General features: G+C 39.3%; 1 protein-coding gene across 5 annotated transcripts; it reads left to right on the top strand.

Moving 5' to 3' along the window:
• Nucleotides 1-1097: 1097 nt before the first annotated feature.
• Nucleotides 1098-17499, top strand: tnip1 (TNFAIP3 interacting protein 1). 5 transcript variants are annotated; one of them, XM_023284072.3, is made up of 18 exons: nucleotides 1098-1214; nucleotides 6939-7121; nucleotides 7743-7886; nucleotides 8034-8119; nucleotides 8313-8372; nucleotides 9040-9249; nucleotides 9859-9953; nucleotides 10384-10543; nucleotides 10797-10889; nucleotides 11012-11077; nucleotides 12394-12525; nucleotides 12651-12779; nucleotides 12863-12997; nucleotides 13089-13214; nucleotides 13344-13427; nucleotides 13897-14112; nucleotides 14340-14427; nucleotides 15825-17499. In XM_023284072.3, exons 2-18 carry the CDS (start codon nucleotides 6974-6976, stop codon nucleotides 15908-15910), a joined length of 2058 nt encoding a protein of 685 aa, XP_023139840.1. In that variant the 5' UTR covers nucleotides 1098-1214; nucleotides 6939-6973; the 3' UTR covers nucleotides 15911-17499. The 5 variants fall into 5 exon arrangements, with proteins under 5 accessions (XP_023139840.1, XP_023139838.1, XP_035810455.1 ...); XM_023284070.3 differs by lacking the exon at nucleotides 1098-1214 and adding an exon at nucleotides 5731-5884; XM_023284073.3 differs by lacking the exon at nucleotides 1098-1214 and adding an exon at nucleotides 5732-5884 and having other exon boundaries at nucleotides 13987-14112.
• The last annotated feature ends 23 nt before the right edge of the window (nucleotides 17500-17522 follow it).

Below are 17522 nucleotides of genomic sequence, written 5' to 3'. Positions count from 1 at the left end.
CAATGAGCAAAGAGAAAATATGTTGTTGACACTTTTCTGTATTAACACGCCACTTGACATTTGGTTTCTCGTGTGTCAGTTGTGCTCGTACACTTGTTAATGCAGAAAAAAAAGTGCACGACAGCTGTTCTTGTTAGTGTCTCAGCTCACTGCGTATGTGTGAGCACAGCTGCTGTCAGGCCATTTCGAGTTAAAAGAGGAAAGAAGAAAAAAGATGTATGTGGCGAGGAAATCCCCTGCAGTACGCCAAAATCCAAGGCAACAAATAAAGTCTGCAGCAGTCAGTCACACTGCTTTTAATGGCACACCCAACCTGAAATTGCTCTATTTGATGATAATTACAAGAGATTAAGAGATTACTTCAACAGGATTTTGCTAATATCAACATATATACACTGTTCTTGAATTTCCCTTTTTATAGGTGGGGGAACTTTGGTGATGTTCAGCTTGTGCTGAATTAAACAGCTTGTAGTTTACATATTTCAAAGCTGCAGTGTCTTTGGAGGGAGTCGTGGGTTGCTTTAGCCTTTGACTTACTATCTACAGCCTCTCTGACTGTTATAGATGCTTCTTTGCGTGACGTGAAGAAGCCATGTTCTGTATTGTATGTAGGCCTGCAGTACTACACACTACCAGTCAAAAGTTTGGACACACCTTCGCATTAAATGCTTTTTATTTATTTGTATTATTTTCTACATTGTAGATTAATACTGGAGATCAACACTATTTTGTTTACAACATAACTCCATATTTATTCTTTTATAGTTTTGATGTCTTCAGTATTAATCTACAATGTAGAAAATTATTAAATAAAAAACATGAAATGAAAAAGTGTGTCCAAACTTTTGACTGGTAGTGTACATGCAAGTTAAAAATACATTACATGCATTTTACTTACTTCACCATTTAATTTGCCATGTTTTTGTGCTCTTCTGTATCATTCAGGTTTCTTGACATGCATCCATGTTTGCAGCCTGGGATACATGTTTACAAAAAATTATTTAAATGTATCCAGCTTTCTTTTCCTGTGTTGTGTTGCTCAGTGAAGGCAGGCCGCACAGTTGGACACACACCAGGTTCTGTTCAGGCTGAGCCTACAGTATCAGGCCATTTTACTGGGTTATGGGAATTCCCCAAGTCTCACAGTGAAATTGCTTCCCCCCATTCACCAGTTTCCTTAAAAAGTGCCTCTCCGACACAAGCTGAATGTGTGGGTGAGTTGTTGTTTATTTGTTTTAACAGTTGAGATGTAGGTATAGATTATTTTAGAGGTGTTTTTATCTGTATTGTCTCTCTTCTTGACTTCTGGGTGGGTTGCAACCTTTAAATGCAGTCGCTTAAACCACTGGTGTTACCCTTTGTTTGGAATTTTACATGTCAGGCAAATGTAACGCAGTAAAAAGAGTCACTATGCTTAAAAAATACTGTTAGTTCTATAATTGTGCGGTGTTTTTGGCCTAGAGTACAGCTGTTTCTATATTTGATCTCAAGGAAATAGTCTAAAGAAGTAAATTGTTGTTTATTTTGTGTTATTTTTAATTAAATGTAGTTAAAATATAGTTAACTATGATAAAACTTGATGATAAATTCACCTTAAATGTAGCTTTCAAATAGATTTGTTCTTCATCTTCATTACAAATTGCACAAAGGCCCAAGAGAACTGTACTTGACAAACTGGTACATCAGTGGTAATAAAATCTAAAATTTAGATTTGAAATAAAAATAAGATTAGTAACTTGTTAAGGACTGAAATGGAAGCATATCTGGTGCCAGAACATATCTTGTTTAGTTTTGTTGCATTGTGCTAGAGACTCAGTTGCGGTAATGTCTCTGATTTAATGCCTCAGGAGGGCTGAAGTCACCACTCTGCAAACAAAAGGACATTTTGTACTAAGTAGCACAGATCTAATGACTATCAGCTGCTAATTTCTGCTGCGAGGAGATGGGAGACTGGACTGTCCCTGCAGGGTGAGGTGCCTATTCTGTATAGCACTGACACAGTGGGTCTTCAGTCTGATGAATACTCTTTCTCACATGTCTCTTGCTCACCTTCTTGTGAGAAAAATGCTTTAAAATGTAGTTTAAAGTAGGTGGGAGGCGAAAACAAAGTTTGCAGTTTGTTACGCAGCAGGATTACATGCTGGGTGATGTTTCCTGTATCCTCAGGCCTTTGTTTTTTGTTTTGTGCCGGCAGGCTGAGAGTCATCACCCTGTTTGTTATTTCAGCACACCACAGCAGCCTGCGGTGGAAACGTTGTGCACCAGCAGATACGGCCAAGGTGTTTGGTGGCAGGGACAGGACTAAGGAAAAAACAACTTGTGTGTGTGTGTGCGAGACACATGAGTTGTGTGTTTGCTTTTTCCTGTAGTGAACAAATAGGTCTCTGGGGGACACGTTCACACATTCCAAGCATTTTCTGTCCAATGGGATACATTGAGCTGGGTGTGTGCGCCTGTTGTTGGACTGAAATATGTGAATATTCACATGAACAGAGTCAAAGAATAGTTTTATTTATGAAAAAGGATTTTCAAATAAAGCTTACTGTTATTAAATCACACACCATTTACAGAGTCCACACACCCACTCTCTCTTGTTTTGTCACTCATCGTCTTTTTTTACAGTGAGGTTAAGACACAAATGACTAGTATAGTGAAATCCTATTTACAATGACTGACTGAGACATATAATGTCAAGATGTGATGACGTTTTTTCATTACAGCTATTACTGATCGGTGACTTTATTACGACAGTTATACGTCAATACTTCAGTATTACTGGGGCACATTTTTGCATTACAGGAAGTAACAGTGATGGCTACATAAAGAGAAACACAAAGGTGTGATTCTGATTACTTTGGGTTTATCATGAATCATATCACATATTATTATGAAATTATTTGCAAACTGGGTGTTTCCTGTTTTATTACAGCTTGCTTCCTGTTAAAACCTACAAGGGCAATGCTCGAAAATTGAGTCTCCAGGTGTCTTTGTCTGTACTGACAAGCAGTGATATGTCTTTCATAGTAAAATTAAACATTGTTTATCATTCTAGAGTCTTAGAAACATGCAGTACTTAGCTGGGACAACCCTTGTGTGGCTTGGTATAAATGGAAGCTGGATTATACAGTATCATATTTAATGCTTCCAGTCAACACAGCAATGGTTGGTTACACTCCCTGTGGAAAAAATATGACCACATACAGTGTCTATAAAAAGTATTCTCCCCCTTGGAAGTTTTCCCCTTTTATTGTTTTACAACACTGAATCATGATCAATCTAATTTAACATTTTTGACAGAAATTTACAAAAAAAAATAGTCTGTCATGTTCAAAGTGAAAAGATATTTTTATCAATTCATGTCAATTAATTGAAAACGTAATATAAGTAACTGCATAAGTATTCGCCCCCTTTAAAGTGACTCATCTAATTCAACAGAGTTGCAGCCAATTGGTGCTAGACGTCACGCAGTTAATGAAATGGAGATCATCTGAGTGCAGCGAATGTGTCTCAGTGATTGTAATTTAAAAACATCTGTATCTGGAGGGTCCAGCCACTGGTGAATCAGTATCACTATAAGTACACCAAGTAGACTAAACAACAGTCAAGCATCTTCATGAAAAGATTATTGAAAAACATAAGTTGGGGGATTGATACAAGAACATTTCCAAGTCACAGAATATCTTTGCAGTATAGACAAAGCCATCACTAGGCAATGAAAGAAATATGGCGCATACATTAATTGGCCTGAGGCAGACTGTCCTCAAAAACCAAGCGACGATACAGGAAAGACACTAGTTACGGAGGCCACCAAGACACCTATGACTCTTCTGAAGGAGGAGCTTCAGAGACTGAAATGGTAAAGATATCGTCCCGGCCGTGAAGCATGGTGGTGGCAGCATCGTGATGTAGGGATGTTTCTCGGCAGCAGGCACTGGAAGGTTTTCAAAGTAGGGGGTAAAATACAAAGTACAGGGCAACCTGAGGCAGCCTACAGGACAACTGCGACTTGGGAAAACATTTGTTTTGAAGCAAGACAATGACCTGAAGCAGGTGAAGATTTTGGAGATGCCTAATCAGAACACAGACCTCAACCCGACTGAGAACTTGTAGCTGGACTTGAAAAAAAAGGCTGTTCACTCACAATTCCTGTACAACCTGACAGAACTTAAGCAGTTTGCAAAGAGGAACGGGGTTAATTTACAGTTTACAGATGTAGAAGGCTGATTGAGACTCATTCATACAGGCTCAATGCTATAATTGCAGCTAAAGATTCATCTACTAAATACCGATGTTAAGGGGGCAAATACTTTTAAGTATTGTCTGTTTGTTAATTCCCACAAGATGTCACTATTGCTCTAAATGACCTGCTTTTGGTCCGCTGGGGGCCTTGAATAAAATTCTGATAATTAAGTCAAAACATAGTTTTTACTTTAAGTGTGTCACGGCAAACAGCTCACAACCTCTGACTTACAAATAACATTTTAAAAATACAGTATTTCTTTGCAGTGACCTATTTAATGTGTAACACTTAGTATTACACAATATCAGGTAATTATTGAGTTCAAGAAAATTTTATTCTGCAGATTTGAAATTGTAATTGTTTTATTGCAAAAATATATGGTTGTAAGAATATTCATACTGCTTTTTAGACAGCATGAGTGCCCTTGAAGTGTAAGTTTAATATAAATAGTCACACTTTTGCTAATCTGACAACACAATTGTTTTTTGAGCTGATCATATTATATGTATGGCGTATGCTCTTAATATTTTCATGACAATCATAATGAGGTATATATCATTTGTCTGAAATCATGTACATGCATAGATATGTAGAACACGTAGATGACGTTCACAGGACACAGGCAGAATTCTCAAATAAGATCTGTGTATTATATGTAACTTCATTTTCAGTATGTGACTTAAATTGAATACAAATACATATTTAAGCTTCATTATGTCATCCAAAATCAAAGGTAATTTTGGAATATCACCGTTTGAGCTAACATAACAATATTCAATTAATGGATATTTTTATGGTTAAAAACTGAATGGGCTTTCAGTTAGACAAAGAAAGTGATCTGAATATGTCAGTTTGATCTTTAGGAAACTCTGATGGAGATTTTTCACAGTTTTGTACATTTTATATATTAATAGACAAGAAAACAAATTATTAATTGACAAAATATATTATAGTACATCAGTCCTAAAGAAGTGGTTGCAGCCCTTCACAACATAATATTTTTTTACTCTATTGCCAGATATTTCTCGTTAACCTAAAGCGTGGACTAAAAAAGCTCAGTGTAACATGACCCTTTCAGTTCAGAGGAAATATGTGATGCAATCACAGAAACCCCCACCAGCCCCTTCTCTTTATCAATGAGGAAAAAATCATTCAGAGAACAGGGCCGGGTTTCTCCCAGGGCCATGGGAGGTGACTTTTAAGAGGTTAAAAAAAAAAAAAAAAAAAAGAGGGTTAATAAATTATTATATTAAAATTATTTTTGATTTAAATGAAACCTTAGGATTTCTTTGATTTTCAGTGTTCAAGGGCATATTGTTTTATAACATGAGCCAAATTTAGATGTTAATATATATATCAAAAAGTCAGTCATGTGGACAGGATTTTCAGTTCTCATAGAATGCGTATAATGAAATGTGGCTATGTAAAGCATTTGGCTCCAGTGTTTACATTACCGTCAGCGACTTCGATTGGTCCCCCGCTGACAGATAGCTGCGCTCTGATTGGCCCTCCGCGCTGTCAATCATCGCTGTTTACATCAAACGTTTGCGAGGTGGAATTTCCCAGGTTACAGCATAGACTCAGTACACCACTTCCGCAATAGATGTCTGGGCAGAGAGACGAGAGGCCACTTCGAGCAGAAAGGTACACAGCCAAAAGACACCTCTTTGTTTTCTGGCTCGTCGTTTAACTCCGCATTCCGACTGACTTACTGCACCGGTAAAAGTAGTGGGTAAATGAGAGGAGCTAGCGGCGTCCTGTCCCGCTCTGTCATCCAGTGTTAGCTAGCCGACAGCTAACGAAGATGTTGCTAGCAATTTGCATGACAACAGCGAAAACTAATATTAGCTTTCTTCAGCCAATCAAGGTAGCTATCATTAGCTACACTGTGTTGTGTTTGACTCTCGTCTGTCGGGTAGATGTTTGTTAGCAGGATTCACGTCACGTTTTGTATATTTTTCCCCTCTGCTTTTGTCTTTTTCCTCGGATTGTAGTTGTCATATTTAGCCATCACAAACGCTAGCACACTTTTGCTATATGTCTCTCCATGGCAGGGTAGCATCATGGGAATATTGCTGCTGTTGTCTTCTTAGAGCCGTCGGATGGCCTTTATTTTCTTTAGTTTACACTCCTACAAATTATGACTCAGTAAGAGGTCGACAGCGTTGGTCCAGTGGTTTTACAGTAGAACATACAGTGGGATAACTGAGTGGGTGATATTTAATTCATCCACAGTCGCGAAATATCAGAAACATTATATGAGGTTACTGTTTTAGTGGCTGTTGTATTCCTGTGTTATATGTTCAACAGGGTTAATAGTTTAGGTCACAGAACCAAGAGCCAGTGCTTCAACTGTTGTCTTCACGTACATGAACACTTGATTTAATATTTATTCATTTTTGCTGCTGTTGTACTGTACTTTGTTCTTTCTAATGACCTCTACCAGTAAGTCAGGATTCAGATACAGCTGTCTGTAGAGCCCAAAATAGGAATTTCCAGCTGCTTCTCTTATTGCAAACCGTGGACTATTATTGTAGACACAAGCAATCTGAACTGTTTGTTTTCTGTAATTGTCAGCTACTTCTGACTTCTGCTTTATGTGTTCTTTTGTCTTCTGCTGAGTAATTTCCAGTACTTTATATCATTTTTTAAAAAAAAATTGTTTAAAAATAACAGTTTTTGTGCGTTCTCCCCACAGTTCAGAGGACCATGTATAGGAAGTGAGCGACGGCAATGGAAGGGAAAGGTCCGTATCGCATCTATGATCCAGGTGGGAGTGAGGTCAAGGCCAGGGAGGAGGCTGGAGGGGGAAGCAGCTATCGACAGCTACTGGAGGAGAACAGTATATTGAGGGAGCGGATGAAGGGACTTAAGAGCTTAGGTAAGTTCCTAAAGAGAACATGGTTATCTGAAGGCTGTGGACTTGAGGGTAATGCCACCTGCTCTTTGGCTCTGCACATCTGCTGTGTGTCTCAGCAAAAGATTTTATACTTCCAGATTTGTGTATTTACAAGAACGCTCATTTCTTGATTGTAATCTGCTAAATGTATAACAGATAACTGCTCAAATTTTTTAGCAGCGCATAATTATTACTGAATATGAACTTGAGTCAGCCATACAGAAGTCATATGATGTATTCCATAACAGCTTGCATGACCGACTTCTCATTCGGAACACACACATACAACACAGCAGAACTGACACACAACAATTTGAGATGGTATGTAGTAAAACCTGATAGTCTTCGTTGGTTGTGTCTTTAAAGGCTCGCATACCAGTAATGTGAATGTCCTGATTGCTCCTCTTCTGACTCACCAAAGCAGTGCTGTTTGGCACGTAATGTCTCACTGAGCTTCTGTCACATCCTATTTGATGACTGCTCGTGCTGATAGTAGTAGCCTTAGCAGCGTTTGATGGAGGAAAAAAACCCCGTGAAGTTAGATTACGTGAAACTCAGCTGAAGTGTTGCTGGACAGAGACAAGATCTCTTTGAAACTTACAGGTGATTTGCTGGAAGAGTCTCAATCGGAGGCATCAAGGCTTCGGCAGCGAGTGGAGGAACTTGTGAGAGACAACGAAGCCCTGAAGTCCTCCAGCTTTGCTGCCAGTCTGTGTATGGGAGGACCTGTTCAGACTGAGACACAAAGTAGGTCCCACAGACTATATCGTGATGAGGAAGTTAATTTTGTAGGGTTGTATTCTTATTTGTGGATTATTTCTCTGGGTGGTCATGATGCGGCATGGTTTTCTACTTTACTCCCATCAACACTGATTTTGCTGTGGTTTCTCTCAGGTAAACCCTGTTTACACACCACTGCAGAGCTGAAGGAGGAGCAAACAAGCTGTTTAGGGAAGACCCTTCAGTCTGAGAAGCCTAATGTAAGTAATTTGTTTTTGAGAGCTTTCTGTTCAGGTAGAAAAAAGTTTGTGATGATTGTGAAACCGTAAATAATGCAGATTTTAAAGGGGCTTGATGTGCAACGTGTTGTAGTTAGAGACTGTTTACATGTTTTTGCTGCAATTTTGAACACTGCATTTATTACAGTACACCTTGACTCTCTGGTCTTTACAGGAGGCCTTATCGGAGTTTGAGGTGGTGAATGTGGAGGGAAAAACTTCAGATGCCTTGACTGTACGTACCAAATAAATACTTAACTTTAACAGAAGGTCAAGCTTTTTAAATCGTGTAGATTGTTCCAAATTAGGACCAATTTAAAATTACTATTTAACTTAGTAAGGCTAAATTCAACCTTTCCTCTTTATAGTTATTTCCTCAGTATTGGAAAGATATCCTTGGTTCGTTGACTCACCAGCAAACTCAATACTGGTAGCTCCAGCCTGAGTCAGTCAGGGGAAAGTCCAGGATTATTACTGACTAGAATTACACCGCTGATTCATTCACACACTAAATCCTACTGGATGTGCTAATAGGACTCTGTGTCATTACTTTTAAGGCACACTTGGTGTCAAACTTCATATTATCGACTGGCCTTTAATGTTTGTTGTATTGTAAAATTCTTCAGCCTACTTTGGCACAGTTCCCACGCCTAAAAATAACATCTGTGTTAAAGTGTCACCACAACCACCTATAGTCTGAGCGAACTATATTTAAATCCAACAAGGAAAACTGGTTTGACTTTTCAGATAAATTGGCTGCTGCATTTCACAGAAATAATAGCATGATGACTCTCACACTGTGCTTTGTGCTTGTTTAAATTCGTGTGTAATTGTGGGCTCGCCTACTGAGTCAGTTTGAGGGGAAAGGCTGACTGACTTTTTACCTATGTGGGTATCTCCAGGCCGGGTCAGTGGCAGGAGTAATCCCCCTCCTTCCTCAGGAGAACATCGAGCTCGCGAGCCAGCTGAAGAGGCTAGAGAGCTCTTTCAGCATATTTGCAGAGGAGTCCAACCCAAACCAGCTGTTAGCTCACCTTGGCCGCATGGCTGTGGAGTTTCACCATCTTTCCTCTAAGGTCCAAAAGAATGAACAGAGAACCTCCCTCCTACAGGTACGACACACAACCATTTAACAAAAGTAATACATGACAATTCACCATCACACTCTTTAAATTTAAGTTTTTACTCTGAGTTGCTGCTATACTGTTGGTACTTGGAGAGTTTAAGTAGTGCATACATTTGAGTATTAATATATGAACTCTAAACCATTTACACATTTTGTTTTACAATAAATGTTATATTGTGAGTTATGCCAGATTTGCCAGACTTGTTGACTTGTAAAAGCCTTTTTGTGGCAGATTTTATTGATGGAATGTGTAGAGAGGAGAGCTTGAACAGATGTACATGTATGAAGTGAGCTTTTTTTTTTTTTACAGTTTTATTTGTTTTGTTTTCCTTGGGCATCTTGTCTGTGTGGACAGGACACATTTTTGCTTGACAGACAAAAACAAATACTGCAACTGGTACACAACATCGGTAGTGGATGACTAGTTATTCAGGCATCTGCACCGGTTGCACTTGACATCAGGCATCTTTGCTTTATCTGACATTTTACTTTTTAAATTTGTATATTGCATTAAAAACAAACGCAGTTCAAAAGTGTTGTAAAGTGACCATATTACTGTTAAGACCCATGGATTCTTTTGCTTTTGGTTCTGTAGACTCTCTGTGAACAGCTCAGACAGGAGAACAATGAGCTTCGAAAGAAAATGGAAGAGGATCATCATATCAGGAATCGAGACCTGGAACAGCTGAGGTAATGTTTCTCCTTTTCTTTTAACTTGGCTGCGCTTTGTGTTGCTTCTGCTGGAGCACAAACTTTTATTGTTAGTAAAGTCAAAAAGAGCAAGTTGTGTTATTGTAACGCAACACTTCACTACAAATAATTTCATTCTTGTGCTCTATGTGTTTTTTTTTTTTTTTTTAACCATGTGGAAATTTTTGTTTGCAGCGTGAAAACTGTTTTCATAAGAAACATTACACATTCTGTGTCATAAATGTGGACGATTGCCAGCGCTTTCACTTTCGATGGGGGGATTATTCCAGTGCTTTCTGTTGCCCTTAGTGCACACAGTGGGTTTTGTAGGTTCTTCCCAAAAGGCCTCTTGAAGCTCGACATGTCAACAAGCGCTGGATAAGGGATCTTATTCACAAACGCTATCATTTTCATTTTTGTGCTACTTTAGACAGGAGAATCAGAAACTTAAGGAGCTGGTCACAGGAGGAGCAGCAGCAGCATCGGCGACGTCGCCATCTGACACCGAAACTCCAGAGGCCAAAGAGGAGCCAGTTAAGGAGGAAGCTGCTGCTGTCCGACCTAAAATGGAGGCCTCCACACCGCAGAAGGTAGTGGGAATTCAGTTACATCGCAAATGTATTTTCTTATTCTGGACAGGCACAATGTATAGCTTTGCTTTATTTTAATATTTTTTTGTATGAAATATATTTTCGTTTTATATTTAATTTTCTCTTTTAGAAATACTTTCAGTACAGAGCTTCTTGATTCATTTTGTGACTTAAAACTTTCCTTCTTGTAAGCTCTTATAATGTGCGTAATAGAGGATTGTTGTGGATTTAGGAATATTCTGTGTTCCCCCAGAGTGGAAAAGCTGCAGAGAAAACCCCAACTAAACCTTGTGATGTAGAGGTGTATGAAAAGAAGATCAAGCTTTTGGAGAAGCAGAGAAAGGATGTGAGTATTACTTACTTATTTTCTTACTTAGTGCTCATCCTCTTTTGCCATAGAGGAAACTCTCTGTGTAGTTTGTTTCCTATATGTTCAGTATTAGTTTTACTTTCTGGTGCTGCTTACAGGTACTGGAGGTTAACAAGCAGTGGGACATTCAGTGGAACTCCATGAAGTCACAGTTTGAGCAGAAGGTACAGTAATGACTTTACGGCTGTTAAAAGGGTGTGGGAAGACATCGCTGTGTCCTTCACTGATGCTGCTGAGCTGTTCAATCCAATTTCTTTTGATTCAGACTTTTAATTTTGAATGCAGTTTATAAAATTGTTGCTAATTGTTATGGGTTCTGTGGTATATATAGTCAGTTCAGCATATTTTTCACTCATTTTTTATTAGCTTTCTTTTAAAATGTTCCCTTTTGCTTGTATTAAAATACAAAGACTTTGTTTTTGATTCAAGTAAACACATGTAGATATGATTGGAAATTGTACAAGAACATATCTACATGTACAAAACAAAAAAGTACTCAGCTGATTTCCACTTTATTAATTACACCTCTTCGGATGTTAAGTGTGTTAACTGTATTGTCTGTTGTCTTGAACTTTTGCTTTAAATACTTATCTGTCACTCTATTTCATGAATTACACACATTTTCAAAATGGTTGTAAAATTTTGTTTCCAGTTTCTGTCTTAACTGTTTTCCCCAACAAGAATAAACTGAGCCTTGAAATCGGTAAACATTACTAAATTATACAGAATATACAGAACTGTAGCCTATTGGCACCACATTTTTGCACTCTATTAGTGAAATAGTCAAAGATTTTGTAACTCTCCTAAATGTCTTTTCAAAAACACCTGATTGTGAAGTTTGTGTGCATCATTTGGCAGCTGTCTGTGTTTTTTTTTTTTTTTTTTTTTTTGATGTGCTTGTCCAGTGGAAAAGGTGCAATCTTGCAATAGCTTTGCTATCTGAGCATACTTACCACAAGGCCTGTCACACTTCAGCAAGAATTCCCCTCACCTCTCTGGTACCCGCTGACTTCCTGCTGTGGTGCAGTCAGAGGGCAGCAGAGACACACAGATATACACACTCTCACACTCATACTCACACACCTCTGCCTGTGCACACCCAGATATATGAGCAAACCTATATTCACACTTCGTTCAGACGGAGACACCATGCAGCCTTTGGTTTAGACCACAGAACCCTAGATATATCCATTTGCGTCACTATGTTCGTTCATATTTTACACAAAAACAGAACTGCGTGTTTGCAAATGTGTCCTTGTTGCTGCGGCTTAGTTTGTAATTTGATAACGCACATCATTTCCAGAGCTGTACTTTTACACATGCACCAGCTGATGTTTATCTTTACCATAGTTGTTATCACTGAATCACATATTTATTTTTTTATTTTTTGGTTTGTGTTCATGAAAATTGTGACTCAGAGCTGTGACTAGCAGACTCAGTGAAGGCTGCCCCTACCTAAAAGGTTTAAACTGTTCCTCAGATCACAGACCTCAGACAACGACTGGCTGAGTCCCAGAAAACGGTGCTGGAGCTGGAGGCCGAGCGAGAGCAGAGGCAGCGCGACTATGACAAGAAGCTGTTGCTGGCCAAGTCCAAGATTGAAAATGTACAGGTGAGAATACAAGAACTCAAAATCCAAGTGGAATTCCAAAAACGGAATTGGACATCACACAGGGCAAAAAAGTTTCAAAAGGCTTTAGGAGAAGTGTTAATGTTCTGGATGTGTGTGTGTTTCAGGGGGAGAAGGAGTGTTTAAACTCTGAAACCACTGAGCTGAAGCAGAAGATTCGCTACCTGCAGGATCAGCTGCTGCCGCTCAGCAAACAGAGAGAGTACCAGGAGAAGGAGATCCAGCGCCTCAACAGGGTGAGTGTGAAACAGATGCAAAAAGAGCTATCAAGCACACAGACATCTCTTTTTGTGTAATCTTTGTTTTTATCATACTTCAGGCGTTAGAGGAAGCCTTAAACCTGCACTCCCCTTCATCCTCCCAACAACCTCCTGGGCAGGGCAACTTTGCAGATGCAGCCAATAACCTGAAAAAACAGGAACTGCTCACTCAAATTGCCGTACTAAAAGAACAGGTCAGACATTCAAGAAATCATAATGCATGAATATACACAGTTATGGTGCAATTACACATGCATTTCCTGAACTTTTTGTTTTGTGCTTCAGGTGAAAATCTTTGAGGAGGACTTCAGAAAAGAAAGGAGTGACAGGGAGCGAATGAACGAGGAAAAAGAGGACTTGAGGCGGCAAGTTGAGAGACTCCAGGGTCAGATAACTAATCTGACCAATCAGGTAAGCTGTGTGTACACAGTCTTGTCCAGGAAATCTTTGCTCTTGTCTGCTGTAGTGAATAGCTATATATATAACAAAATGTCTGTACGACTGAATTGCTCATCTACTTCTTCTCTTTGTGTGGTTCAGCTCCATCAGGCGCAGAACGAGTGTCAGAGAGAACGAACAGAGAGATGTAAACTGGAGAGACTGCAGATGCAGCATCACAAACAGGTACTGGCTACAGCTCAGGGATGAGGTGGATAGTACTGCAAATATATTGAAATTTTGAATAAAATGGTGTCGTCATTTTATTTTGGCAGTGTATTAAATCAGGGAAAAACTTCACTGAAAGTTGCTCTTTACGCCTTTAGAATGAATTGAACCGATGGTGGTAAACGTTGCAGACTAGCGCCCCCTTGTGACAGAATGCAGTCATAGATGACTGATGACTGTGCGACTAGACTGTAATAAATTCTCACTGGACATATCAATACTCCAGCACAAGAGCCTCACTCCAGCTAGCTTGTTTGTCAGTGCACTCGGGATCAGCAGGTGGAACATTTCCACTCCTCTGTGGGAGGCAGCTGCAGCAGGGTTGAAGGTCAGCAGCAGCCCATGCCAGGACATGGGCGCTGCGTTCGCTGAGAGTAGCAACCGTGCACTGATTGGGGATCACATGTGTACTTGTGATCCCTCGTAGGGGCAGCAGCAGGAAAGACGTACCTCAGACCCCACGTCAGGCTCAGTGAACGGCCCGCTGAGCCCTCCCTACTGTGGTCCCTTTGTGCAGGTGGGACCGCAGGGCCTTGAGGGTTGGCCCATACACTTCCCTCCCAGGATGCCCAATGCAGCAGGCGCCACAGCCGCAGCCGCCGCAGCACCACCCCCTGTACGAGACTTCCAGCCTGTTACCCCGGTAAGGGTGCTCTAAGGCCCCTCTGTCTCTGTCTCTGGAGTGACTCTGGTTCACTGAGGAAACAAGGCTCTTCTTTTCTCTTGCCTGTACTCCCCTTACTTGCTGGGAGCCGCACGCTTACATTCAATAACCATTGCTAGGTTACGGCAGAGGCTTACGGGCTGCTAGCTTTGATGATTACGGACATTTAGAGAGTTTAACTTAGATGGTGCTTTCTCTTTGGTCAGGGTTTTCCTTGGCAGATGTCATTCCCTCAACCCAGAGGGGCCAGAGCAGCAGTAGGAGAGAGTTCGAGACCACCACCAGAGAATGCAGGTAAGGAAAAGTCAGACAAGTACACTTTATGATTCTTAGAAATCCCTTTTTTCTGTGCTGTTTTATTGCTACAGAGGCAAGTTGTGTTGCTGTGTATTTGTTTTTATCAGTAGTAAAACTCCAGTAAAGCTACCAAATCTAGAAGGAGTCCATCTCAAGACAATCCAATTTCTCAAACTGTAACATTGTCTGTGGCTCTCAATCACAAACCAAGTTGCTCAAGCTAAAGATGTAATTATAAAAACAGGCCACAACTAGTTCTTTTAGAACATTTCTAAATGCTGCATGTGTTGCAGACAATTTTTCAGTTTATTTCAGCTTTGTTTTTAATACTTAGTAGTATGCAATAATGCCAGTAGGACAGGTTGAACTCCGTAAAAATCCATCAATTAATCGATTAGTTGTCAACTATTACATTTTCTCTCAGTTATTTTCAATCATACAATCTGAATAATTAGTCTGAATTCTCTGATTCCAGCTTTTTAAATGTTAATATTTTCTGGTTTCTCTATTCCTCTGTGACATTGAAAAGATTATCTTTGGGTTGCTACTCAACAACGCTCAATAATTTTTTACATTTTCTGACATTTCTGACCAAACAACTAATCAAATGATCAAGAAAATCATTGATGGATTAATAAAAATAGGAAATAATCATGAGTTGGAACCCTACTTGAAATATATCGTGTTGTTTTAATGGACACCTGTTGCACAGCACCATGGTGTGGCTCACTGTGTTTTGAGGTATTTTTGTCCCTGCTACAATTGGCTAGAGACCTTTAGCACAGAACTTTAAGCTACATCAGGCTTAAAGCAGACGATACTTGTAATGTGGATTAATTTATCATTTCTATTAATGAAAATTGTCAAGAAAATATAGAATATTACTGGCATTATCCTTTTGTGCAAGTCATCTCTGATGCACCGATTGTTTTATTTTAATTAAAGCTAAAACAGTGGCTCATGTTTAGCTTAATTTAAAGCTAAATGAAAAGATAAACATTATAATTTTAAACTTCAGCCCTCCTCCTGCATTCTCTTCTCTCTGTCTAAAGCCCCTCCCACCAGACAAGCACAAATGTACAAAAATAGTTGAGCAAGTCAACATTCTCTCGTGGCCTTATATGTATATGTCAAAGTCCTCTGTTTAACCCAGTTGTCCCACTGTAAAGTTTGTTTTTGTTGATACTATCTTACCTGATTGGTTTGAAAACACCTGTAATTTGTTAAAGTCCTCCCAGTTTCCTCTCAGACTGCTTAAATTACAAAATGTCAAGAGATTATTATGGAATTTTGGGCCAATGATGTCCAAAAAACAGCCTTATATTCAGATTAAAGAAATAAAAGTAGCAGCAAAGGTCGTGACTGTGAAGATAATCTTGAACTTTTTTCTGCAGATCAGTCAGCAGCAGCAGCAGCAGCCGCGGCAGCAGCAGGATTCGGAAAAAGGGAGCGACAGAACGTTGACCCTGGAAAGCACTAAAACGTCACCGTACCCACCGAACAGTCTGGGTAGTAGCATGAAATCAGTTTGTTTTTGAGTTGACAAGGTGTGATTTGATCTATAATTTTCCTACTGAACTGTAGATATTCTATTGTAATGTTGTTTATACTTGCGTTTTATAAGGCTATTTGTGAAACACTTCGCTATTCTGAATATATACATGAAATATTATTTAGATTTTTTTTATCGGGAACTTAAGTCATTTGTTAAATAGGTTGGAAAAATTAACATTGTTCAGTTTTTTTTCCAGAAAATTATTACCTATGTGATTGTTTCTCTGCAAGTATGTACCAACTTTACGCTCGGTTTGTTACTTGTAGGGTTACAGGAAGCCATTCCCCAATATGACTACATATACTCATTCCAACAATGAATGATTATATAGGTACACTGAATCATAGAATTTACAATGTGAATGTTAATTGATTTATGAGGGTTGCTTCAGTACCATCGATGTTATAGAACTGTCCCATATGTGTAACTGTTCAAAAGTGGTTGTTGAAATACAAAAATTTTGGGAAATGAATTTTGATGGTATCATACCAAAAACATTGTGATTATGATAATTTATTTATAACCTGCTGTTTTGATAGTTGCATTGATTAAGTGTAAATCATTGTCTTTAGTAATGCTGTTCTTTCTATGTTGTTAGTGTAATCCCAATATATTGTAGCTATTGACATTGTATGTTTGTATCAGACACAATACACAATGCACAGTACATACACAACCTTTTCTTTTCCCCATGATGATGGACCTAATCTCATTAAACAACACTTCTACTTGATTTGACCACTCATTCCGATATTTGCACTCATCCTACTGCATCCTGTACTGTTGCTCAGTTTAGCCCCAACGTGCATCATCTCGAGGTTACGGCAGCAAAACGTTGATGACTACCTTCCTCTTCGTACCTGTTATGTCATGTGAACTTAATGAGTTTTAATTTAGTGCAACTGAACATTCAAACTCTGCTCAGGCAGCAGCAGGAGGAAGATTTTCATCAATACTCGAAGGCCCTAGACCCCATGTTACAGCAGTACAGCCGCTCCTCAGAGGGAAGAAAACAACCTCTGCCAGGATGTCTAGCTTTGCTTTCTGTCCACTCCAACAACCAGCAACCCATGCCTTGCCGACTGACCTGTGAACTGCTGTAACACAAAGTCAAGAGGCCCGATAACAAACACAGGATCCACACCTCGAGATCATTTCTGTTTTTAAGAAGGTAAATCCAAACTTAAAATCAAGTCTTGCCTGTTTTACCTGAATCCCAGTTACAATTTCCTTAGTATAGTTTATTTCAAGTAGTCAAGATTAAGGGCTTCAAATATGTGTGTGGAGACGGTTTTGGGGCGGAAAAAGCTCAGTTTTATCAAATGGAACAAAATCACGGTGGGTGAGAGCTGAAATGAGATGTGAGCCGACTTGCACTTTGAAAGGTACGCTGTAATTACTGGCAGTTGTATTCTCCTGGTTTGTAGCCTTTTTTTTTTCTTTTTTTGCTGTAGGCAAAAGCACATGTGAGACTTTTTGTATTTGACTGGCTTAATAAATCTATTCTAAATGTCTGTTAGTATCTTCCCCTGCTTAT

This window comes from Amphiprion ocellaris, chromosome 13 (assembly GCF_022539595.1).
Source record: "Amphiprion ocellaris isolate individual 3 ecotype Okinawa chromosome 13, ASM2253959v1, whole genome shotgun sequence".
Lineage (NCBI taxonomy): Eukaryota > Metazoa > Chordata > Actinopteri > Pomacentridae > Amphiprion > Amphiprion ocellaris.
The sequence above is the reverse complement of the archived record's forward strand: the minus strand, read 5'-3'. Positions and strand labels throughout refer to the sequence as shown.

Bases quoted from the DNA above. Each gene is read 5' to 3' on its own strand.
- tnip1 (XM_023284072.3), top strand. From the start codon at position 6,974: ATGGAAGGGAAAGGTCCGTATCGCATCTATGATCCAGGTGGGAGTGAG. The intron at 12,780-12,862 runs GTGAGTGTGAAA...ATCATACTTCAG, and splicing joins AGATCCAGCGCCTCAACAGG to GCGTTAGAGGAAGCCTTAAA. The intron at 14,113-14,339 runs GTAAGGGTGCTC...CTCTTTGGTCAG, and splicing joins ACTTCCAGCCTGTTACCCCG to GGTTTTCCTTGGCAGATGTC.